A 17,686-nucleotide genomic window follows, 5' to 3' on the forward strand; every position below is an offset into this window, starting at 1 on the left:
TTTAATATTGATTCATTTTATAAGCAATTCAGTGAAATATTGTGCCTTGTTGGGTTACCAGTTTAACTATTATTGTTAGGTGTGTGTGTTGTTACGCATACGTTTAAATATGTTTTTTGGCTCTGCTAGTTGTGATGTTTTAAAAGCTGATAAGAGTTTTATAAGGCTAATAAAAAATTGGCCCAATGTGGTTGTCCTGTGTGGTGCTTTACTTGTGCTTCATTTTTAATTTATGGTCAGTTTAATTAAACGCAACGTTTTATGTCTGTTATTCTGAACGTTTAGCATAGTCCTAACATTTGTGTATATTTTTAACAATATCTACAAGCTGTGACGGAATGTTTGCGGGTGCAGGAGGGAGTAAATGCAAACATCGCGGGTGCGGTCAGGAGTGGAACACACATGTTGCAGCAACGGGCGGTAAAGGTCAGAAATTCAGCGGGAGTGGTATTAAGAAAACAGTCCCGCGCAGGGCTCTACCCTGCAGCTCCCACACAGTGTATTCAGTTTGTGTCTGAGCTGCACTTTGTGTGATTAGTTTCAATGTTGTAGTAAATTTCACAGTAATTTTAGACACATTGCAGTCACATCAAGTCACATTTTGTGCTGCAGCTTCTCACATACATACATCTGACCCAAAGACTCTGTGACAGATCATCAGTGTGCAGTGAAAAGAAACAATCTTCCTCCTCAGGACATTGATGATGAACCTAAAACCTCTGCTTCAGTCTCACTATTAGAGAATGTGTCTTACTGAGGAGCAGGTCATGTGACTCTCAGAGAGATGATCTTACCACAGTATCTCCAGTTTACAGTGAGGATTCTCCAGTACAGCAGAGAGACATTTCACTCCTGAGTCTCCTAGATTATTCCCAGTCAGATCCAGTTCTCTCAGGTGTGAGGGGTTTGATCTCAGAGCTGAAGTCAGAGCAGCACAGCCTTCATCTGAGATATCACAACCACGCAACCTGCAGAGACACAATGACACACTCTTCATCAACACATATTCATTACTTTAAAGATGACGTGTGGGATTTTATTATTCAGAATGACATGAGGATTTAATATCATCTGTTTATTCTAATTAACAATGTGCCTCATTTATAAAACTGGATATGAACGGGTTTGTGTGTAAATCGTTTGTATGAGGATCAGACATGATATAGCGCCCCTGGAGCAGACAGGGTTAAGGGCCTTGCTCAAGGGCCCAACCTTCTCATCAGTAACCCGTAGACTTAACTATTATAATTTTGCCTTATCATTTTTCATGGATTACTGCAATTTTACATCTGGAATATCCTGTTGAGTTTAAATAGTTTATGTTTAACATGTTTACAGCGTTTAGCAGACTCCTTTATCCAGAGAGACTTATAGAAGATTTTTTGGAGTTTCTATCAAAAACACATCCTCATGTTAGTTCACTAGATCAGGGACTAAGAGCACCACTGAGAATATTTGTGAAAACCAGATGTTTTATATTATTGGAATTTATTTATAAATATTTTAGAAGTGAGCCAATACAAACCCATAAATTAAGACAAATAAAACTAATCATTAAAGCGAGTACGAAGAAAATCAGACTTTCAGAGACTTTTGTAAATCCGGTGGAAAACTCGAGTTGGGTTTGACTCACGCAAACATTTACACACAACTTCACTAAAAGATTGATAAATGACCCCCAAAGTCATTAAAATAATACTTTGGGTGTTGATAGGTCTAAAGGAGTGAAAACATCTGGAGAGGTTAGAGAACAACTGTGAAAGATGGTGGAAGGTCGTCAGTGGTCTGTGTTCCCCAGAGGGAAAAAAGTAAGTAAGTGTGAGACTCATAAATTTACAGTGAAGTCCATTGGGCGGCTTCTGTAAGGCAGATCTGGCAACCTTTTTCATAGTGACTCCATTTTTGATTAAAAATTATTTATTGAATGTTTTACACATAAACTGTATTGATGTGTTAAGTTCTATGACATTAACTTCTTATTTTAATTGATAAATTCTATATTTTGAGATCATTTGCACCATTTCCCTGCTGCATTTAAACCCTGCATCACACACAGTGTATTTAGTTTGTGTCTGAGCTGCAGTTTGTGTGATTAGTTACAGTGTTGTAGTAAATTTCACAGTAATTTTAGACACATTGCAGTCGCATCAAGTCACGTTTTGTGCTGCAGCTTCTCACATACGTACATCTGACCCAAAGACTCTGTGACAGATCATCCGTGTGCAGTGAAAAGAAACAATCTTCCTCCTCAGGACATTGATGATGAACCTAAAACCTCTGCTTCAGTCTCACTATTAGAGAATGTGTCTTACTGAGGAGCAGGTCATGTGACTCTCAGAGAGATGATCTTACCTCAGTATCTCCAGTTTACAGAGAGGATTCTCCAGTACAGCAGAGAGACACTTCACTCCTGACTCTCCTAGATTATTTCTACACAGAGTCAAATCTCTCAGGTGTGAGGGGTTTGATCTCAGAGCTGAAGTCAGAGCAGCACAGCCTTCATCTGAGACACCACAACCACGCAACCTGCAGAGACACAATGACACACTCTTCATCAACACTTTTTCATTACCTTAAAGATGATGTGTGGGATTTTATTATTCAGAATGACATGAAGATTTAATATCATGTTTATTTTTTATTTAAAAATCAAATGTTCCATAATTTTGTGGCCTTTTCAGTTCTATGACATTAACTTCTCATTTTAATTTATAAACTCTATATTTTGAGATCATCTGCACCATTTCCCTGCTGCATTTAAACCCTGCATCACACACAGTTTATTTAGTTTGTGTCTGAGCTGCAGTTTGTGTGATTAGTTACAGTGTTGTAGTAAATTTCACAGTAATTTTAGACACATTGCAGTTGCATCAAGTCACGTTTTGTGCTGCAGCTTCTCACATACGTACATCTGCGCCAAAGACTCTGTGACAGATCATCAGTGTGCAGTGAAAAGAAACAATCTTCCTCCTCAGAACATTGATGATGAACCTAAAACCTCTGCTTCAGTCTCACTATTAGAGAATGTGTCTTACTGAGGAGCAGGTCATGTGGCTCTCAGAGAGATGATCTTACTTCAGTATCTCCAGTTTACAGTGAGGATTCTCCAGTACAGCAGAGAGACTCTTCACTCCTGAGTGTCCTAGTTTATTATCAGACAGATTCAGTTCTCTCAGGTGTGAGGGGTTTGATCTCAGAGCTGAAGTCAGAGCAGCACAGCCTTCATCTGAGACACCACACTCACACAACCTGCAGAGACACAATGACACACTCTTCATCAACACATTTTCATCTTGGTTTAAAACTTACTGTAAAGATGACGTGTCTGTTATGCTGGACTGTCTCCCTTCTCTTGTCCAATCACAAGATATTATTAATACTGACCAATTATGGTGTAAATCTTTTGCTCATCACGGTTTCCCCTTTAAGCAGCACGCTGGAGAGCATGTTGACAATCGTGACATTGTTTACCATGGACAAATGCTTTTGTTATGTTTCTGTTATGTCTCCTCCCTGTCCTGTCATTGGCTATTGTTTTGCGTGTATCTAGATTGGTGTCAGTAGTCAGCACTTAAAAACCCTAATTATGTTTGCATATATACCGTGCCTCCCAGCACACGGCGCGGAGTATTAGAGATTAGATTAGTTTAGATTCGATACGAATGATAGTCCATGTTAGGGTCTTGTTAGAGTTATTTAGGTTAAACTTTAAATTTAGTCCACGGTGGTTTTTTCGCTCCCAGTTCTAGGTTTCTTGTTTTGCTTCTCGACCCTGTTTTCCATGACTGCGACCTTGATTCCTGCTTTGCACCGTTTAAGCCGATCGCCTTACATGTTTTTGGATTTATCTGCCTCTCTTTAATAAAACTGTCAATAGCACTTGCATCCGCCTCCCTACGTCGCGAGACGTGACATTGCTGGTTTATGTTAAAAGTAATGAGTCAGGTTTTTTGTAAATCTCTGTTTAAATGTAGTTTTATACATGTATCTAAGTGCATTTAATTATTACTTTAATGCACAAGTGATATGTTTAATGACTAATATATTTGTTCTGTATGTTGTACTGATTTAACTGAAAAAACAGAACTGTACACAACTATTAACTGCAGCTTTTAGTGAGTACTGTGTCTCTCAGAGAGATGATCTTACTTCAGATTTTTTACTTTACAGTGAGGATTCTCCAGTAGAGCAGAGAGACGCTTCACTCCTGAGTCTCCTAGATTATTCCCAAACAGATCCGGTGTATTCCCAGACAGATCCAGCGTATTCACAGTCAGATGCAGTTCTCTCAGATTGGAGGTTTCTGAGCTGAGCACTGAGGCCAGAGCTCTCCAACCACTTTTTTTAATTGTATCACACCTGATACTGAAGGAAATAATACATAATGAACTAACAGTAATACAAATTATCAAACAAGTCCTCAAACCTTTCACTGCAAATTCTCAGTTTCAAAAGCACAAACATCAGTTAGACAAAAGTCCCACACAGTCAGAGCTGTTCAGATTCGGCTTGGTGGGAGTTTTCAGCTGCGTACATCATCACACACACATTGTATAAACATGGAGTATAAGATCCGGGACACCAAATGGGAAAGCAAGAATCTGATCTAAAATGTTATTAATAGGAGAAAAGAAAGAGTCTAAAGTGTCATGAAGAGTTAGATTGATCTGAACAGCTAAGACATTTGATTTGTTCTCTTAACACTGTAACAGTAGAACAGTTCTATTCAGATTTACTTACATTGCTTTTCTGGATGCTGCAATCACAGGCATCACCTTCACAAGAATCTCCTCTCTTATTTTATCTGTAGAGATATATTTACTCTGGTCAAATTCCTCCAGCTCCTCTGCTGATGTCAGTAAGACAAACACCAGAGCAGACCACTGTGAAGAAGAGAGTTCACTTTGTGTTCCAGATTTCAGGTAGCGTTGGATTTCCTCCACTAGAGAATTGTCCCCCAGTTCATTCAGACAGTGGAACAGATTGATGGATTTCTCTGTAGGGGTATCTCCACTGATCATCTCCTTGATGTACTGTACTGTGTTCCTCTCTCCTGTCCGGGAAATACTTTCTGTATGTGTTACTAAGGCATGTAAGAGTTTCTGATTGGACTCCAGTGAGAGACCCAGAAGAAAGCGAAGGAAAAGATCGAGATGTCCAGTCTTATTCTTTAAGGCCTGATCTACAGCACTCTTGTGGACATCTGAAATTGTCTTAAAGACCCGATTCTGTTCAAGAACATTTCTCTTTTCCTTCATGAATGTCAGGTGCACATACAGAGCTGCGAGATGCTCCTGAATGCTCAGATGAACAAAGCAGTACACTTTACTCTGGTGAAGTCCAAACTCTTCTCTGAAGATCTGAGTACACACACCTGAGTACACTGCTGCTTCTCTCACATCCATGCCACACACTCTCAGGTCTTCCTCATAGAAGATCAGGTTGCCTTTCATCAGCTGCTGAAAAGCCAGGTGTCCCAGTTTGAGAAGCATTTCTTCATCACTCTCCTGCTTCTTTGAGTACTTTGCTCTTATGATGTTTGTCTGAATGATGAGGAAGTGTGTGTACATTTGAGTCAGAGTCTTGGGCATCTCTCCACTCTCTGCTTCATCCAACATTCTCTCTAGAACAGTGGCTGAAATCCAGCAGAAGACTGGGATGTGGCACATGATGTAGAGGCTTCTTAATGACTTCAGGTGTGTGATGATGTTATTGGCCAGGCTCTGATCACTGATCCTCTTCCTGAAGTACTCCTCCTTCTGTGGGTCATTGAACCCTCGTACCTCTGTGACTCGATGGACACACTCAGAGGGGATTTGATCAGCTGCTGCTGGTCGGGAGGTGATCCAGATGAGAGCAGAGGGAAGCAGATTCCCTTTGATCAGGTTTATCAGCAGCACATGCACTGATGCTGATTCAGTTACATCACACACTCTCTCTGTGTTCTGGAAATCCAGAGGAAAACGACACTCATCCAATCCATCAAAAATGAACAGAACCTTTTCCAAACTGGACATTTCTGTTTCTCTTGTCTCCTTAAAACCGACATGAAGGAGATCCATCAGACTCAGTTTCTGGTCCTTCATCAAATTCAGCTCTCTGAAAGGAAGTGGAAACATGAGCTGGACGTCCTGATTTGCTTTCCCTTCAGCCCAGTCCAGAATGAACTTCTGCACAGAAACTGTTTTTCCGATGCCAGCGACTCCCTTTGTCAGCACAGTTCTGATGGGTTTGTCTTTTTTAGATAAGGGCTTAAAGATGTCATTACATTTGATTGGTGTTTCCTCTGTTGTTGTTCTCCTGGATGCTGCCTCGATCTGTCTCACCTCATGGTCTTTATTGACGTCTCCACTGTCTCCCTCTGTGATGTAGAGCTCTGTGTAGATCTCATTCAGGAGTGTTCGGTTTTCCAGGTTTATTATCACTTCATTTAAACACTGAAACTTCTTCACCAGATTTAATTTGAACTTTTTCTGGAAGTCATTTACAGCAGCAGGTTCTGGCTCGTGTCTGTGACAGGGTGAAGTAGGAAGACATGGTGAGACATGGGGTCTAATTATTAGAGTTTAAGATCACACTTTTTTCTAACTGTTACCACAGATAACCATTCTTTATGATGTTCTCACTGTGTAATTGCCTTTTCTACAGTATGTTTTCTATAATCTAATCACTCTGCAGGAAATAACAGCAGAGATGTTTATAATACCAGCGCGTCAGTGTCACAGTCATGTTGTTGGTTTTGATCTTACCCTGTAGCTGTGATGATGTTCTTTTCTCTTCTGTCTCCTGACATCTGTAGAACACTGGGAATAAAAACTGTAGTTGTTAAAGACAATAACTTTCATCACTTTAATACTGTAGTCTAAACTTTATCCCTAAATTTAGTCAAATAATTGTAGTAAGGGCATTAATATTTATAAAACACACTGCTAAATACAACATCACCAACATTGTGGACCTGGAGAAAAAATGTGTCCATTTTAATTTGAGGCTTTCTAGTTTTGTTTTTCTTTATCTACATCTAGATGTGTTAAACAACATAGAACATGTCACCTTATCATGCAGGAAATGAAAGCTGAAATTCTGATCTATTGTCTCATTCATCTTTTATCACCAACCCAATTGTCTTCAGTGTATAGCAAAAGTGAAAGAATTGGCCTCACTGTTCCAATACTTGTGGAGGGGACTGTATATGGTCATTATGGTTGTAACAGAACATGAGGACATCATTCAGAATGAACAGATAATGTGTCCTGAATGGATGCAAATACAGATCATTATTATTTTAAAAACCTGCTAGAAAGTTTCACAGGTATAAAAATCTGTAACTCTATCCAGAATTATACGACACTGTGGATGAGATTCAGTCCGTCACCTGTAGGGACAATTTAGTTATCAGTAGACCCACTGACATGATTTTGGGAGGTGAGATGATTAAATTGAGGAAAATGCTGATTGTGATTATTATTATTAATAAACTCTGTAATGTCAGTTATATGATTTATGGTAAATAATCAGTGCCTGTGTTCATATAAAGAGTCTCCATTTCCTATTATATTTGACAGAAATACTCAGACACATCGCTCTTCATGGAGACACGTCCAAGTAACCGTGATCTCAATGGTGCCTGGATTTTAGCACAAAACAACAATGTTGCTACTTTACACTTCCTGTTCATTTTAGAATCAGTGTTGAATACTTGTTTCTGTTTTATGAAATTTTATAGTCTGCTGTTTATGTACATTATATTATTTTCATAATTCTAATTTCCTATTAGAACTCATGTTCATTATTATTATTATTATTAGTAGTAGTAGTAGTAGTAGTAGTAGTTTTAGTCTCATTACATATTGTTTCTTATAGTTTGTTTTGCTTATATTTGCATTTCGTGCTTTAGCGTTTAAGACATTACCTGTAAGACATTTTGACCTTCATAAAGTTCTGTAGTATCACTAAAGACCAAGAAACTAAAATACAAATCAAAATAGCTGCTAATGAATGTGTAGCACAGACATTACTGTGACTTTAACTATGAGAACTATGAGATGTTACCTGTGTACAGATGAGGAGTCTTTATTTCTAAAGTTCTCTGGATGACCCATAGACTCATCACTCTTCATGGAGACACAGCTGGGTTCTGGTGAGTCTGATCTCTTTCTCTGTAGTTTACTGTACAACATTATAGAGTGGGCATGAGACAGAATTTACTTAAATAATGCTTACTTTATAATCCACAGCCTTGTTTCATTTGGCCTGCGTGAACTTGGATAAAATAACACTGAAACGGCTCGTAGTGCACTACTGCTCAACATTTTCAAACTGTCCAGAATTCACAGCAGATATCCAAAGTGTAGCCATCTGAAGGTAGTTATCATAAACCTTTGTACGAGTGCACTGGAGTTTCTATCACGGTTTGGCTTCACCACAGTCTGAAATGAGGGTTAAATAAACGCCTGTGTGCTGCAGAATTGTTTGTGATGAGGAAATATACAAAATAAAATACACCGAGTACCCAAATAACGCCCTGTCTGTGTTTAGTGTATTGTCTCATGTCTCTTTACTGTTCGACTGTATGGTTAATTTTCATAAGGACATCATTTTATTTACAATCAACAGAATCTAGCAGTTTTTTCAAGTGATGACTGATAACTTCTCATGCTTAGTATAAATATTTGTTATTATTTTCATATAAACTCATTATATATTTCAGACATGAATATTTAATGACTAAAATACTAGGACATGGAAGCTTACAGTTTTTTTATGGGCGGGGTCACATTATCTGTGTCCAGGTCAGGGGTCTCCATGTTTGAATATTAGTGTAAACACAGACAGCTCATGGACACACAGCTGAGTCCTGAAGATGCTGATCTCTTCTGCTGGAATTACTGACACTCCTATAAAACACAAAACAAACACACAGTTAAAATTGGGGGGAAAATCTTTCACTTCTCTCAACTAAAGAAAATCTGTTTCTCCTTTGATGAAATCTTATGTTTATAAAATTGTGTGTGTGTGGAGGTGAGGTGAACAGTTCAATAATCAGGGGAGGGAGACCTCTGCTGGAAGGGGGGAGTCCGTTTGAAGTGTAAGTGTAATGCTTTAAAAAGTCTGAACCAGAAGGCAGCTAAAATGATTTGTAGTTAATAGAAGTGCTACTTTAAGTCTAATACACTTTCTCTTTAACAGCATTACATGGGTTTTAGTTTAAATAAATGTACTGTAAATTCTGAGCCAGAAGTCAGTAAGTCTGAAATCAGTTGTACTAAACAGAGATGATTTCTGTGAGCCTAAAGTAAGGGTGTTCCATATGACATTAGACCGTGAACGATCCATGATCTGTATTTACAGAGGTATCACATGTACCATAATACTAAATATATTTTGTTCGTTGTGCTGAAAATGCTTAGACAGTCGTCTTGTTTTATGATCCAGACTTTATTCACTAGTTCTCATGTTCTCACTGACACATACACCAACAAACCAATAATAAATAGTGTTTCACATTAATCACTAGAGTGTCTAATATTTTTACACATCCCATAATAACAGTAAAGATCTCCGTTTGTGCCGTTGCTTTGGAAACGCATCTCTCACACCACGCCAGTCATTCATAGTTCATAGACAAATCTTATTTACAAGATAGCAATATGACTTCTATCTAAATCTTTCAGTAAAATGAGTATTTCATCCTCTTGAAGTAATGTTGGAATCAGTGGCTTCAAGTCACAACAGTAACGTCACAACCCTCTGTTACTAAACCAGTGATTTATTATCATTTATTATCACAATTCATTCTGAAGAGTCTTACTACATGAATGATTATCAATATGATGATAGCTGGATGGATCGCTATTAGGGATGAAACGGTTACCGGTTTCATGATAAAATTCCCGGTTAGTATTACCGTGTCACGTTTAATTATCATTAAAACTATATGGCCAAAAAATTATCATATTAACTAACTAATTAATAATTTTATTACAGTTACGTCTACAGGATAGTACTGAGCTACAGGAACACTATCCTGCGGAGCCCCTAAGGGGACATGGTGCTGAAAAATAATATGAGATTGGAGGAAAATTTACATTTTGATGCTTTTCCGTTCCCCTGAGAAACTTTCGAGTAAAATGAATTTATCTTTATTGTGAGCATAGAGTAGGTCACTGTGAACTGATCTGAGTGGGTTTTATATTTGAAACGTCCCTTTTACTCTTACAGCAGTTAGATGAAGTAAAATATTAATATTTTGTTGTCAGAGATTTCCTCTGTGAAATAAACCATCTACTCTTTTTAAAAACTTATTACTTCAAAATTCTACAGTAAAATGAATTGATCTTTATTGTGAGCTTATAGTAGGTCTCTATGAACTGATCTGAGAGGATTTGATCACCTACCAATCTGAAACGTCCCTTTTACTTCAGTCTTACTACGAAATAAAATATTAACATTTTGGTGTCGGACTTCCTCTGTGAAATGAACCGTTATGAATCTACACGTTTAAAAATATATATATGGTTAGATTTATAACAACAACAACAACAACAACAACAATAATAATAATAATAATAATACAGTTTCTTAAAAGATGTTTTAGTAAATGTGTTTATTTGGTTTACTACTTTATAGTGTCTCTATAAACTTGATTGATTTTGCCATTATTTAAATGTAAAGGGTTATAAAAACGTTTCTCCTGTACACTCATAAATACTGTCAATTGTTGTGTTTGTTGTGTTTCTTATGTATTTAAAATGATGGTTTAGTATGAAAGTGAAGGAGCTTTTTCTGCTGCTGTTTATGTGCATCTAGATGAAGCGAGATTCCAGGAAGAGCTGCTGCTTAACCGCAGTGTGAAAACCTTCAACTAACCCCTGACTTTATTTCTTTATACTCGAGTCCAAGCTGAAAATAAACCTCTCTGAACCGCTCCATTGTGAAGGTGTTCTGTCTGAACCACGGCCCTGCTGCAGAGAGAAATTAAACCGGAAGTACTGTTTGTACAAACACAACGACGGGGGATTATTATACATCATCATGGTCTTTTCTGGACTTCCGTAGAAGACAGATCTTAAAACATATGATGTTTGTTCCACACTAATAAATCTAAATCCCCCAAACACTGAATGTTCATCGAAGAGAAAAAACTTATATATAAAATATATAACACACAGCTGATAAACAGCAGCTTTACAGGGAAGATGACGTCACTTCCGGGGAAGTGACGCAGTTTTCTTACTGCTGTTTTTACACGAGTAAAATAAAATATAAAGTCGTTTCTGTTAAAGAAATAACTTACTTTTATTTAGCAGTCCATGTTGTGTGACATTAATATCACCGTTTCTGCCTGGTGTTGAGGTTTTTCTGCTTTTCCAACAGAGACAAAATGGAGTCGAGTCTGAGAGAGAAACTCTTTCACTTTTACCTGTGACGTGTAGCTCCGCCCCCTACCTGCTGAAGCCTGCAGAACGGGGCGGGGCTTCGCGCCGCTGAAAAAGAGAGTTGCGACACGCCCATAGAATTCTACAGGAATTGTGTTGAAGAAATGAACTCACTTCACTTTGCTGTAAAAGAGACTCTTTAGTTTATTTATGCATGCAGCTGGAGAGATCACATGTTGGAACCACATACTGTACATACTGTTGCATGGGACAAGCACATACTGTACAGGACACACACACACACACACACACACACACACACACACGGGTAGTCTCGAATTTAAATCACAGCTCTTTTTTACATTCACTAATTCAGTCTCAGTGATCAGGACAAACAATAACATTTTATGGCTTGTGTTTTAAACTCATACACACTGTATACAGTCAGAATGCAGTGATACACACACACACACACACACACACACACACACACGGTTGCTCTGTATGTGAGTGTGAAGACCCAAAATATCATTAGGTTATTATAGTTTGATTGTGCCTTATAAAATAACATTAGTAATAACATTAGTAATAACAAACCAGGACTGCAATCAGAAGAGAAATAAAACACTAAAGCATTAAAACACACACAGCAGTTAAACACACCTGTATTGCACCATGACATCAATAAATAAAAACACGTTCGTCCGGTAAACATGACGTATACAATTAAAGATGTGGTTTAAAGCTGAGAGGTAGTGAGAGGAGCCGTGTTCAACATGAACACCACGATGACGAGGACGTCGCGGGAAGACACTCGGAGTTGAAGTGCAGGAGGAATAAACCTCATTTCTGACATTCCAGCTGGGGAAAATCGTAATTCTCATCCTCTTGGAGAAAAAAAAATGCAATTCATCTCAATCTGGTCATTTCAGAACCAAGTCATTTCTACCTCTGACTATGGAAAAATGCAATTCCTAAATTCCGACTGGGAAAAATCTTACTTATTATCTTTGGACTGGGAGAAAATACAATTCCCACTTTCTGTGTGTGAAAAAACCACAATACCCTACATTCCAACTGGGAGAAAAAAAGTTTTTACCATCTTCAGACTGGAACAAAAGCAATTCCCAATACCAGACTTCACAATTCTCCATTTCTTACTGGAAAAAGTGTTTTCAGTCTTTATTGTAGAGCTGCAACAACTAATCGATAATAATCCATAATGAAAATTCTGTAAATGTGAGAAATGACATTTGCAGGAAGCTCCACTTTTTGTTCATGTCTACAGTAATTGCTAACATTTACAAAATGAGCCTACAAATAATAATAAGTCTATTTAATGAAAGTAAAGATCCATGTTTAATAAAAATCGTAATGAAATGAATAAAAATAAATTAGGTTGTTCAGATCAGTTTTATACAAGTTCTCATATTTATAGCTTTATTTTGTTGTAATGTGACAAGTAATAATCTCAAGCTTTACTGGGTTTTATAAGATTCTTATATAATTCTTTGCTCTTTTTTCATACTGTGGGTTTTAGTGAAGTGTATTAAAAAACAAACATCATCAACAACACAACAATTCTTTCTCAGCATTCAGTAACTCCACGTGAGACGCCATCCCAGCAAACAGGGGACGTCCCCCGGACGTGGCGAACGTCCACTTAGGTCCACATTTGGTCTGGTTTATAACGTTCGCCTGCAGACAAAGCCATGGATTTAACCTAAAGGAATGTGGTTATTCCTTAAAAACATCCCCTAAATTAACTTTGATAATGGATTTTATGCAGAAACCATGCTGTGTTTTTATTTTTGCAGATTGACTTTACTATAGTTTTAGTGCAAATAAACCATAATAAAAATAGAAAAACATGTCTATTTGTGGTTGCTATGGTTTTACTAATAAAAATAATTCATAGCTACTATGGAACAAATAATTTTCTTAATATTGGTTTAGAAACTACTCAATATTCTGTAAAACATGGCCTTTATATTGATTAAACCTGCTTATATTTGTACTATAATAATTCTACTGTATTTAAAATGAATAAAAAGATCTGACACCTTGTCATTTTTTTTCATTAAATCATTTTCCCCACCATTACTGACATTTAAATACTGTCAATTTACTGTGTGCTTCATAATCTAAATCACAGAGCACACATTCATGCAATAGTGAAAGAATCACCTTTGTGCAGTTATATATTAACTGATTAAAAACTGTAATTAATATGACACAATGTTTATAAGTAGCAGAGTCTTTCATACTCCCATATATGAAGTACTGTGAAATAAACAATTGTCACGTAGCAAATACCCACACAAGATCATTAAATCAAGGAAAAACAAACTTGAATGCACAAATGGAAAACTTTTATTATTGCTAAGGGTTCAAAATGTAAGCCACGAAACAGAAATGCAGAATGACAGTTGCTGAATCAGATGCAAGCGATGATTTCCAAACAGCAAGTGAAGGAGAGGCCAAAAAGGATGGAAACGAGTCCGATGCTGAAACTGCTGGAAAAGAAAAATGAAAAAGATACAGGTAAGACATACATCCTCATGTAAACTTGGGCTACATCACATTCTACACCCACCATTTAAACCGACACACTGTTGGTCAGGCTGCAACATAAGATTTTATTTTAACCAAAATAATCTTCATAATTATAAAGAAAAACAGTTTCATGCATAATAATGGATGGAAATATAATATTCCCATCAAAATATTTTCAGAATAATCTGTAAGCCCAAATTTCTTATCTTCTCAAAAAGGATAAAGATATAATAATACAAGCTTGATAAAATGTAAACAAATGATACCATAAATATGGACAAGACTACAAACATGTAACCGAATATTGTCACTACGGACACAAATTGTTTGGCATACGTCACAGAAAAGGGTTGAAATGTTTATGATGTCAAACACCAAAAATACTGGTGTGAAAGTACAATTAAAGAACAGTTGTCCCAATAAATACATCTCTCTCTTCATTCACCCTCATGCCTTACCACACTGGTCTGACTTGCATTGTGCTGCTGAATACGAATCATTTCAGAAGAGTATCTCAGCTCTGTAGGTCCAACGTGACCAGAATTTAAAATGCAGCACAATCAATAACTCCAGTGAATCCCAGTCTTCTAAAGTGTTCCCATTTATTTGGAGAAACAGACCAAGATCACTTAAAATATTGGTATGTCACTTAAATATTTGAAAATTCTGATTGAAAATGTTATGCTTACACTAAATTGATATATACAGTTGTGCCCAAAAGTTTGCATACCCCCTGCAGAATCTGCTAAATCTTAATACTGTTAACAAAATAAGATGGATCATAAAATCCCATGTTGTTGTTTATTTAGTCCTGTCCTGAAGAAGCTATTTTACATAACAGATGTTTACATATAGTCCACAAGACAAGATTATAGCTGAATTTATAAAAAAAAATGACCCAGTTCAAAAGTTTACACACCCTTGATCATTAATCCCGTGTGTCGTTACCCGGATGATCAGCGACTGTGTTTATGTTTTGTGAGAGTTGTTCACGAGTCCCTTGTTTGTCCTGTTCTTCAGAAAAATCCTCCAGGTCCTGCACATTCTTTACTTTTCCAGCATCTTCTGCATATTTGAGTCCTTTCCAACAGTGACTATATGATGTTGAGACCCATCTTTTCACACTGAGGACGACTGAGGGACTCGTACACGACTGTCACATAAGGTGCAAATATTCACTGATGCTCGAGAAGGCAACACGATAGATTAAGAGCCAGGGGGATGTAAACTTTTGAACAGGCTGATCAGTGTAAATTGTTATTTTTCTTAAAGAGCTTTTTCTTCATTTAGTACCGCCTAATCAGTACTTTGCATTTTTTTCATTTCATGTCTAACAGAAACATTCAAGAAATAATACATTTGATTATTCAATTTCTGAATTATTTCTCACTTGAACGCTTCACAGTACATTAATATGTCTGACAGGCAACTTATTCCTAAGGTCACAGTTGGATGTAGACTGTGCAGAACATTGATTCAGCCTGAATTTATGTACAAATACATATCTTTATTGGAATTATCTTTCCACCTTTATACATTACTACATTCAAATATAAATGAAAGAAATTTACATTCATATTTAAATGATGCATTTAAACATGAACATTTTTTAACTAGCAACAATTTATTATTATGATTAGTTGTCCGATTGATTTTTTTCGATCCCTGCCCCTTACACACAGCGGAGCATTTTGGATACAAACATAAGTTTTTGCTCGTGCAGCACAGTTTGATCTCCGCGGTGTTTAATATAAAATTCTTCTCTGCCTTAGAGGACTTTCTTCCTCAGTCACTTGACAATTACTCCTCCGTCTGATGGAGACTGAGGTCTTGTTGGGAATAAAAGGTAATGGTGACATGAACAGTAAACTGAAGAAAGTCACTGTCTGTGACTCTGGGTATTAGGCTAAACTTTGCGTTGTCACATTACATGCGTATGACGTCATGTGCCACTGACTAGGAAGTGGCTTATACTTCTCGTTAGTAAAAAACCAATAGTGATCCATTTGAGACGATATTACCTTAAAATTCATACCTAAAATTCATACACTAGACCAGTGTTTCCAATCGGGTAAACCAGGTCGGCTTTGTCCTCCTCTTGGGCGAGGTAGGTGGCCCGGACCCGGGGCAAGCTCCGTCATGGTTGTCTCCACCGGCAGTTGAGTCTTGCTATCTCTGTGCGACTGGCTGGGACTGCTGGGAAGCCTAGCCAGTCTCTCCCCAGGAGTAGTGACACCAGAATTCCAGCACAAGCCCCACCTGTAACAGCGACTCATCCCTACGATCCCAACCCAGACCTCGGCGACATCTCCGCGCATACAGGACACCGAGAGGCTCCCGCACACTGTGGCAGCACAGGGTAAGATCACCGGCCAGGTGTAACTGTGCTCCTCCAATGGAGGAGGGTTGGGATGGGCATGCTGCCTACTTCTACAGTGACGATGGGCGCTTGTGGCTGGGTGTGGATGGTGCAGCTGGCTAACCAGGGTTTGTTGGCCCGGGAAGGTGATGGGGGCGAGTCAGTCAGAATGGGCTCGTCGCGGTCGGCATGGGCTCGTCCCAAGGTGAGGAGTTGGTGAGGCGGTCCTCAGGAGCCGGTCCATGGTGACCCTCCCTGCGACTACCACCGTGCTGAGCTGCTCTGGTTGCATCCATCACTTAGTGATGTGGAGCAGAGTGAGCTCAGCAAAAAATGGTTTGAACTCCTAAACGGTTGCTGCAATATTTTTGTTAAAGCCCTTAAATTAAAGTTGTAACTCTACACTTCAGTCACGTCTTGATTGCTTCATTTCAAATCCACTGTGGTGGTGCACAGGTGCAAAATGACAAAATTGTGTCAGTGTCCAAAGACTTATGGACCCGACTGTATATTACTCCTCAACATTATAATAATTAAATGCTTTTTTAAAAAAATCTATTTAATATTCATGATGTGCTGCATGTGCTGTGCAGGTTTCTGCAGGATTACTGCACACGCGGATCATTCTCTGATCTGGATCTGATCGATAATCTTGGACCTGCCATGATCCTCAGCGACAGACTCACATTCCTCGGTGCTTTCTGTGTGTGTGTGTGTGTGTGTGTGTGTGTGTGTGTGTGTGTGTGTCTGTGTACATAAAACATGTTCTTCAGTTCTCTGTCTGCTTTAAAAACCTTAGCATTGCACCTGGAAATCACTTTTTTTGGTCTCATTATTTATATAAATCTAATAAAAGGGTGCATTATTAATGATGTAGCCATTACAGAGCTTCTCTTCAAGATACATTAACACATCTCAGAAATGACAGATAATTAAATCAGTGTTTTAATTTGATATGACACTGCTATTTTTTTATTTATGGTTTAAATTGTTTAGTTATGTTTCATCATTACCTGAAATAACAAAAACAATAAGGACCCCTGTATTATATTTAAAGGAGAATCAATCGCCTGATTGGCTAAACAGAATGTTAGAGGACGACCGATAATGGATGCTACCGATACCAATAACTAAGATCAGCAGTATCTGCCGATAACCGATGAATCGACCGATAGTTTTTAAATTGATACTGAATGAAGACATAAAAGTGAAAGTTAAATATTGCTGAACTTTATTACAATAATAAACAGTACCAGGAAAATGTACTGTACTGTTTTTAAATGAAATAAAATATAAATATTAATATATTAACTATTAAAAATATAAAATTATATAAGATGTACATCAAACTGAACCAAAGAGTAACACTCCAAATAACAAATAACAATAGAGA

The 17,686-nt window shown here is 37.7% G+C and overlaps 1 protein-coding gene across 1 annotated transcript; it reads right to left on the minus strand.

Moving 5' to 3' along the window:
* Positions 1-4,201: 4,201 nt before the first annotated feature.
* LOC128616283 (protein NLRC3-like) lies at positions 4,202-5,890 on the minus strand. The gene is made up of 3 exons (XM_053638860.1): positions 4,741-5,890; positions 4,272-4,365; positions 4,202-4,216 (listed from the first exon to the last, which is right to left on the minus strand). Exons 1-3 carry the CDS (start codon positions 5,667-5,669, stop codon positions 4,202-4,204), a joined length of 1,038 nt encoding a protein of 345 aa, XP_053494835.1. The 5' UTR covers positions 5,670-5,890.
* Between the last annotated feature and the right edge of the window lie 11,796 nt (positions 5,891-17,686).

This window comes from Ictalurus furcatus, chromosome 12 (genome assembly GCF_023375685.1).
Source record: "Ictalurus furcatus strain D&B chromosome 12, Billie_1.0, whole genome shotgun sequence".
NCBI lineage: Eukaryota > Metazoa > Chordata > Actinopteri > Siluriformes > Ictaluridae > Ictalurus > Ictalurus furcatus.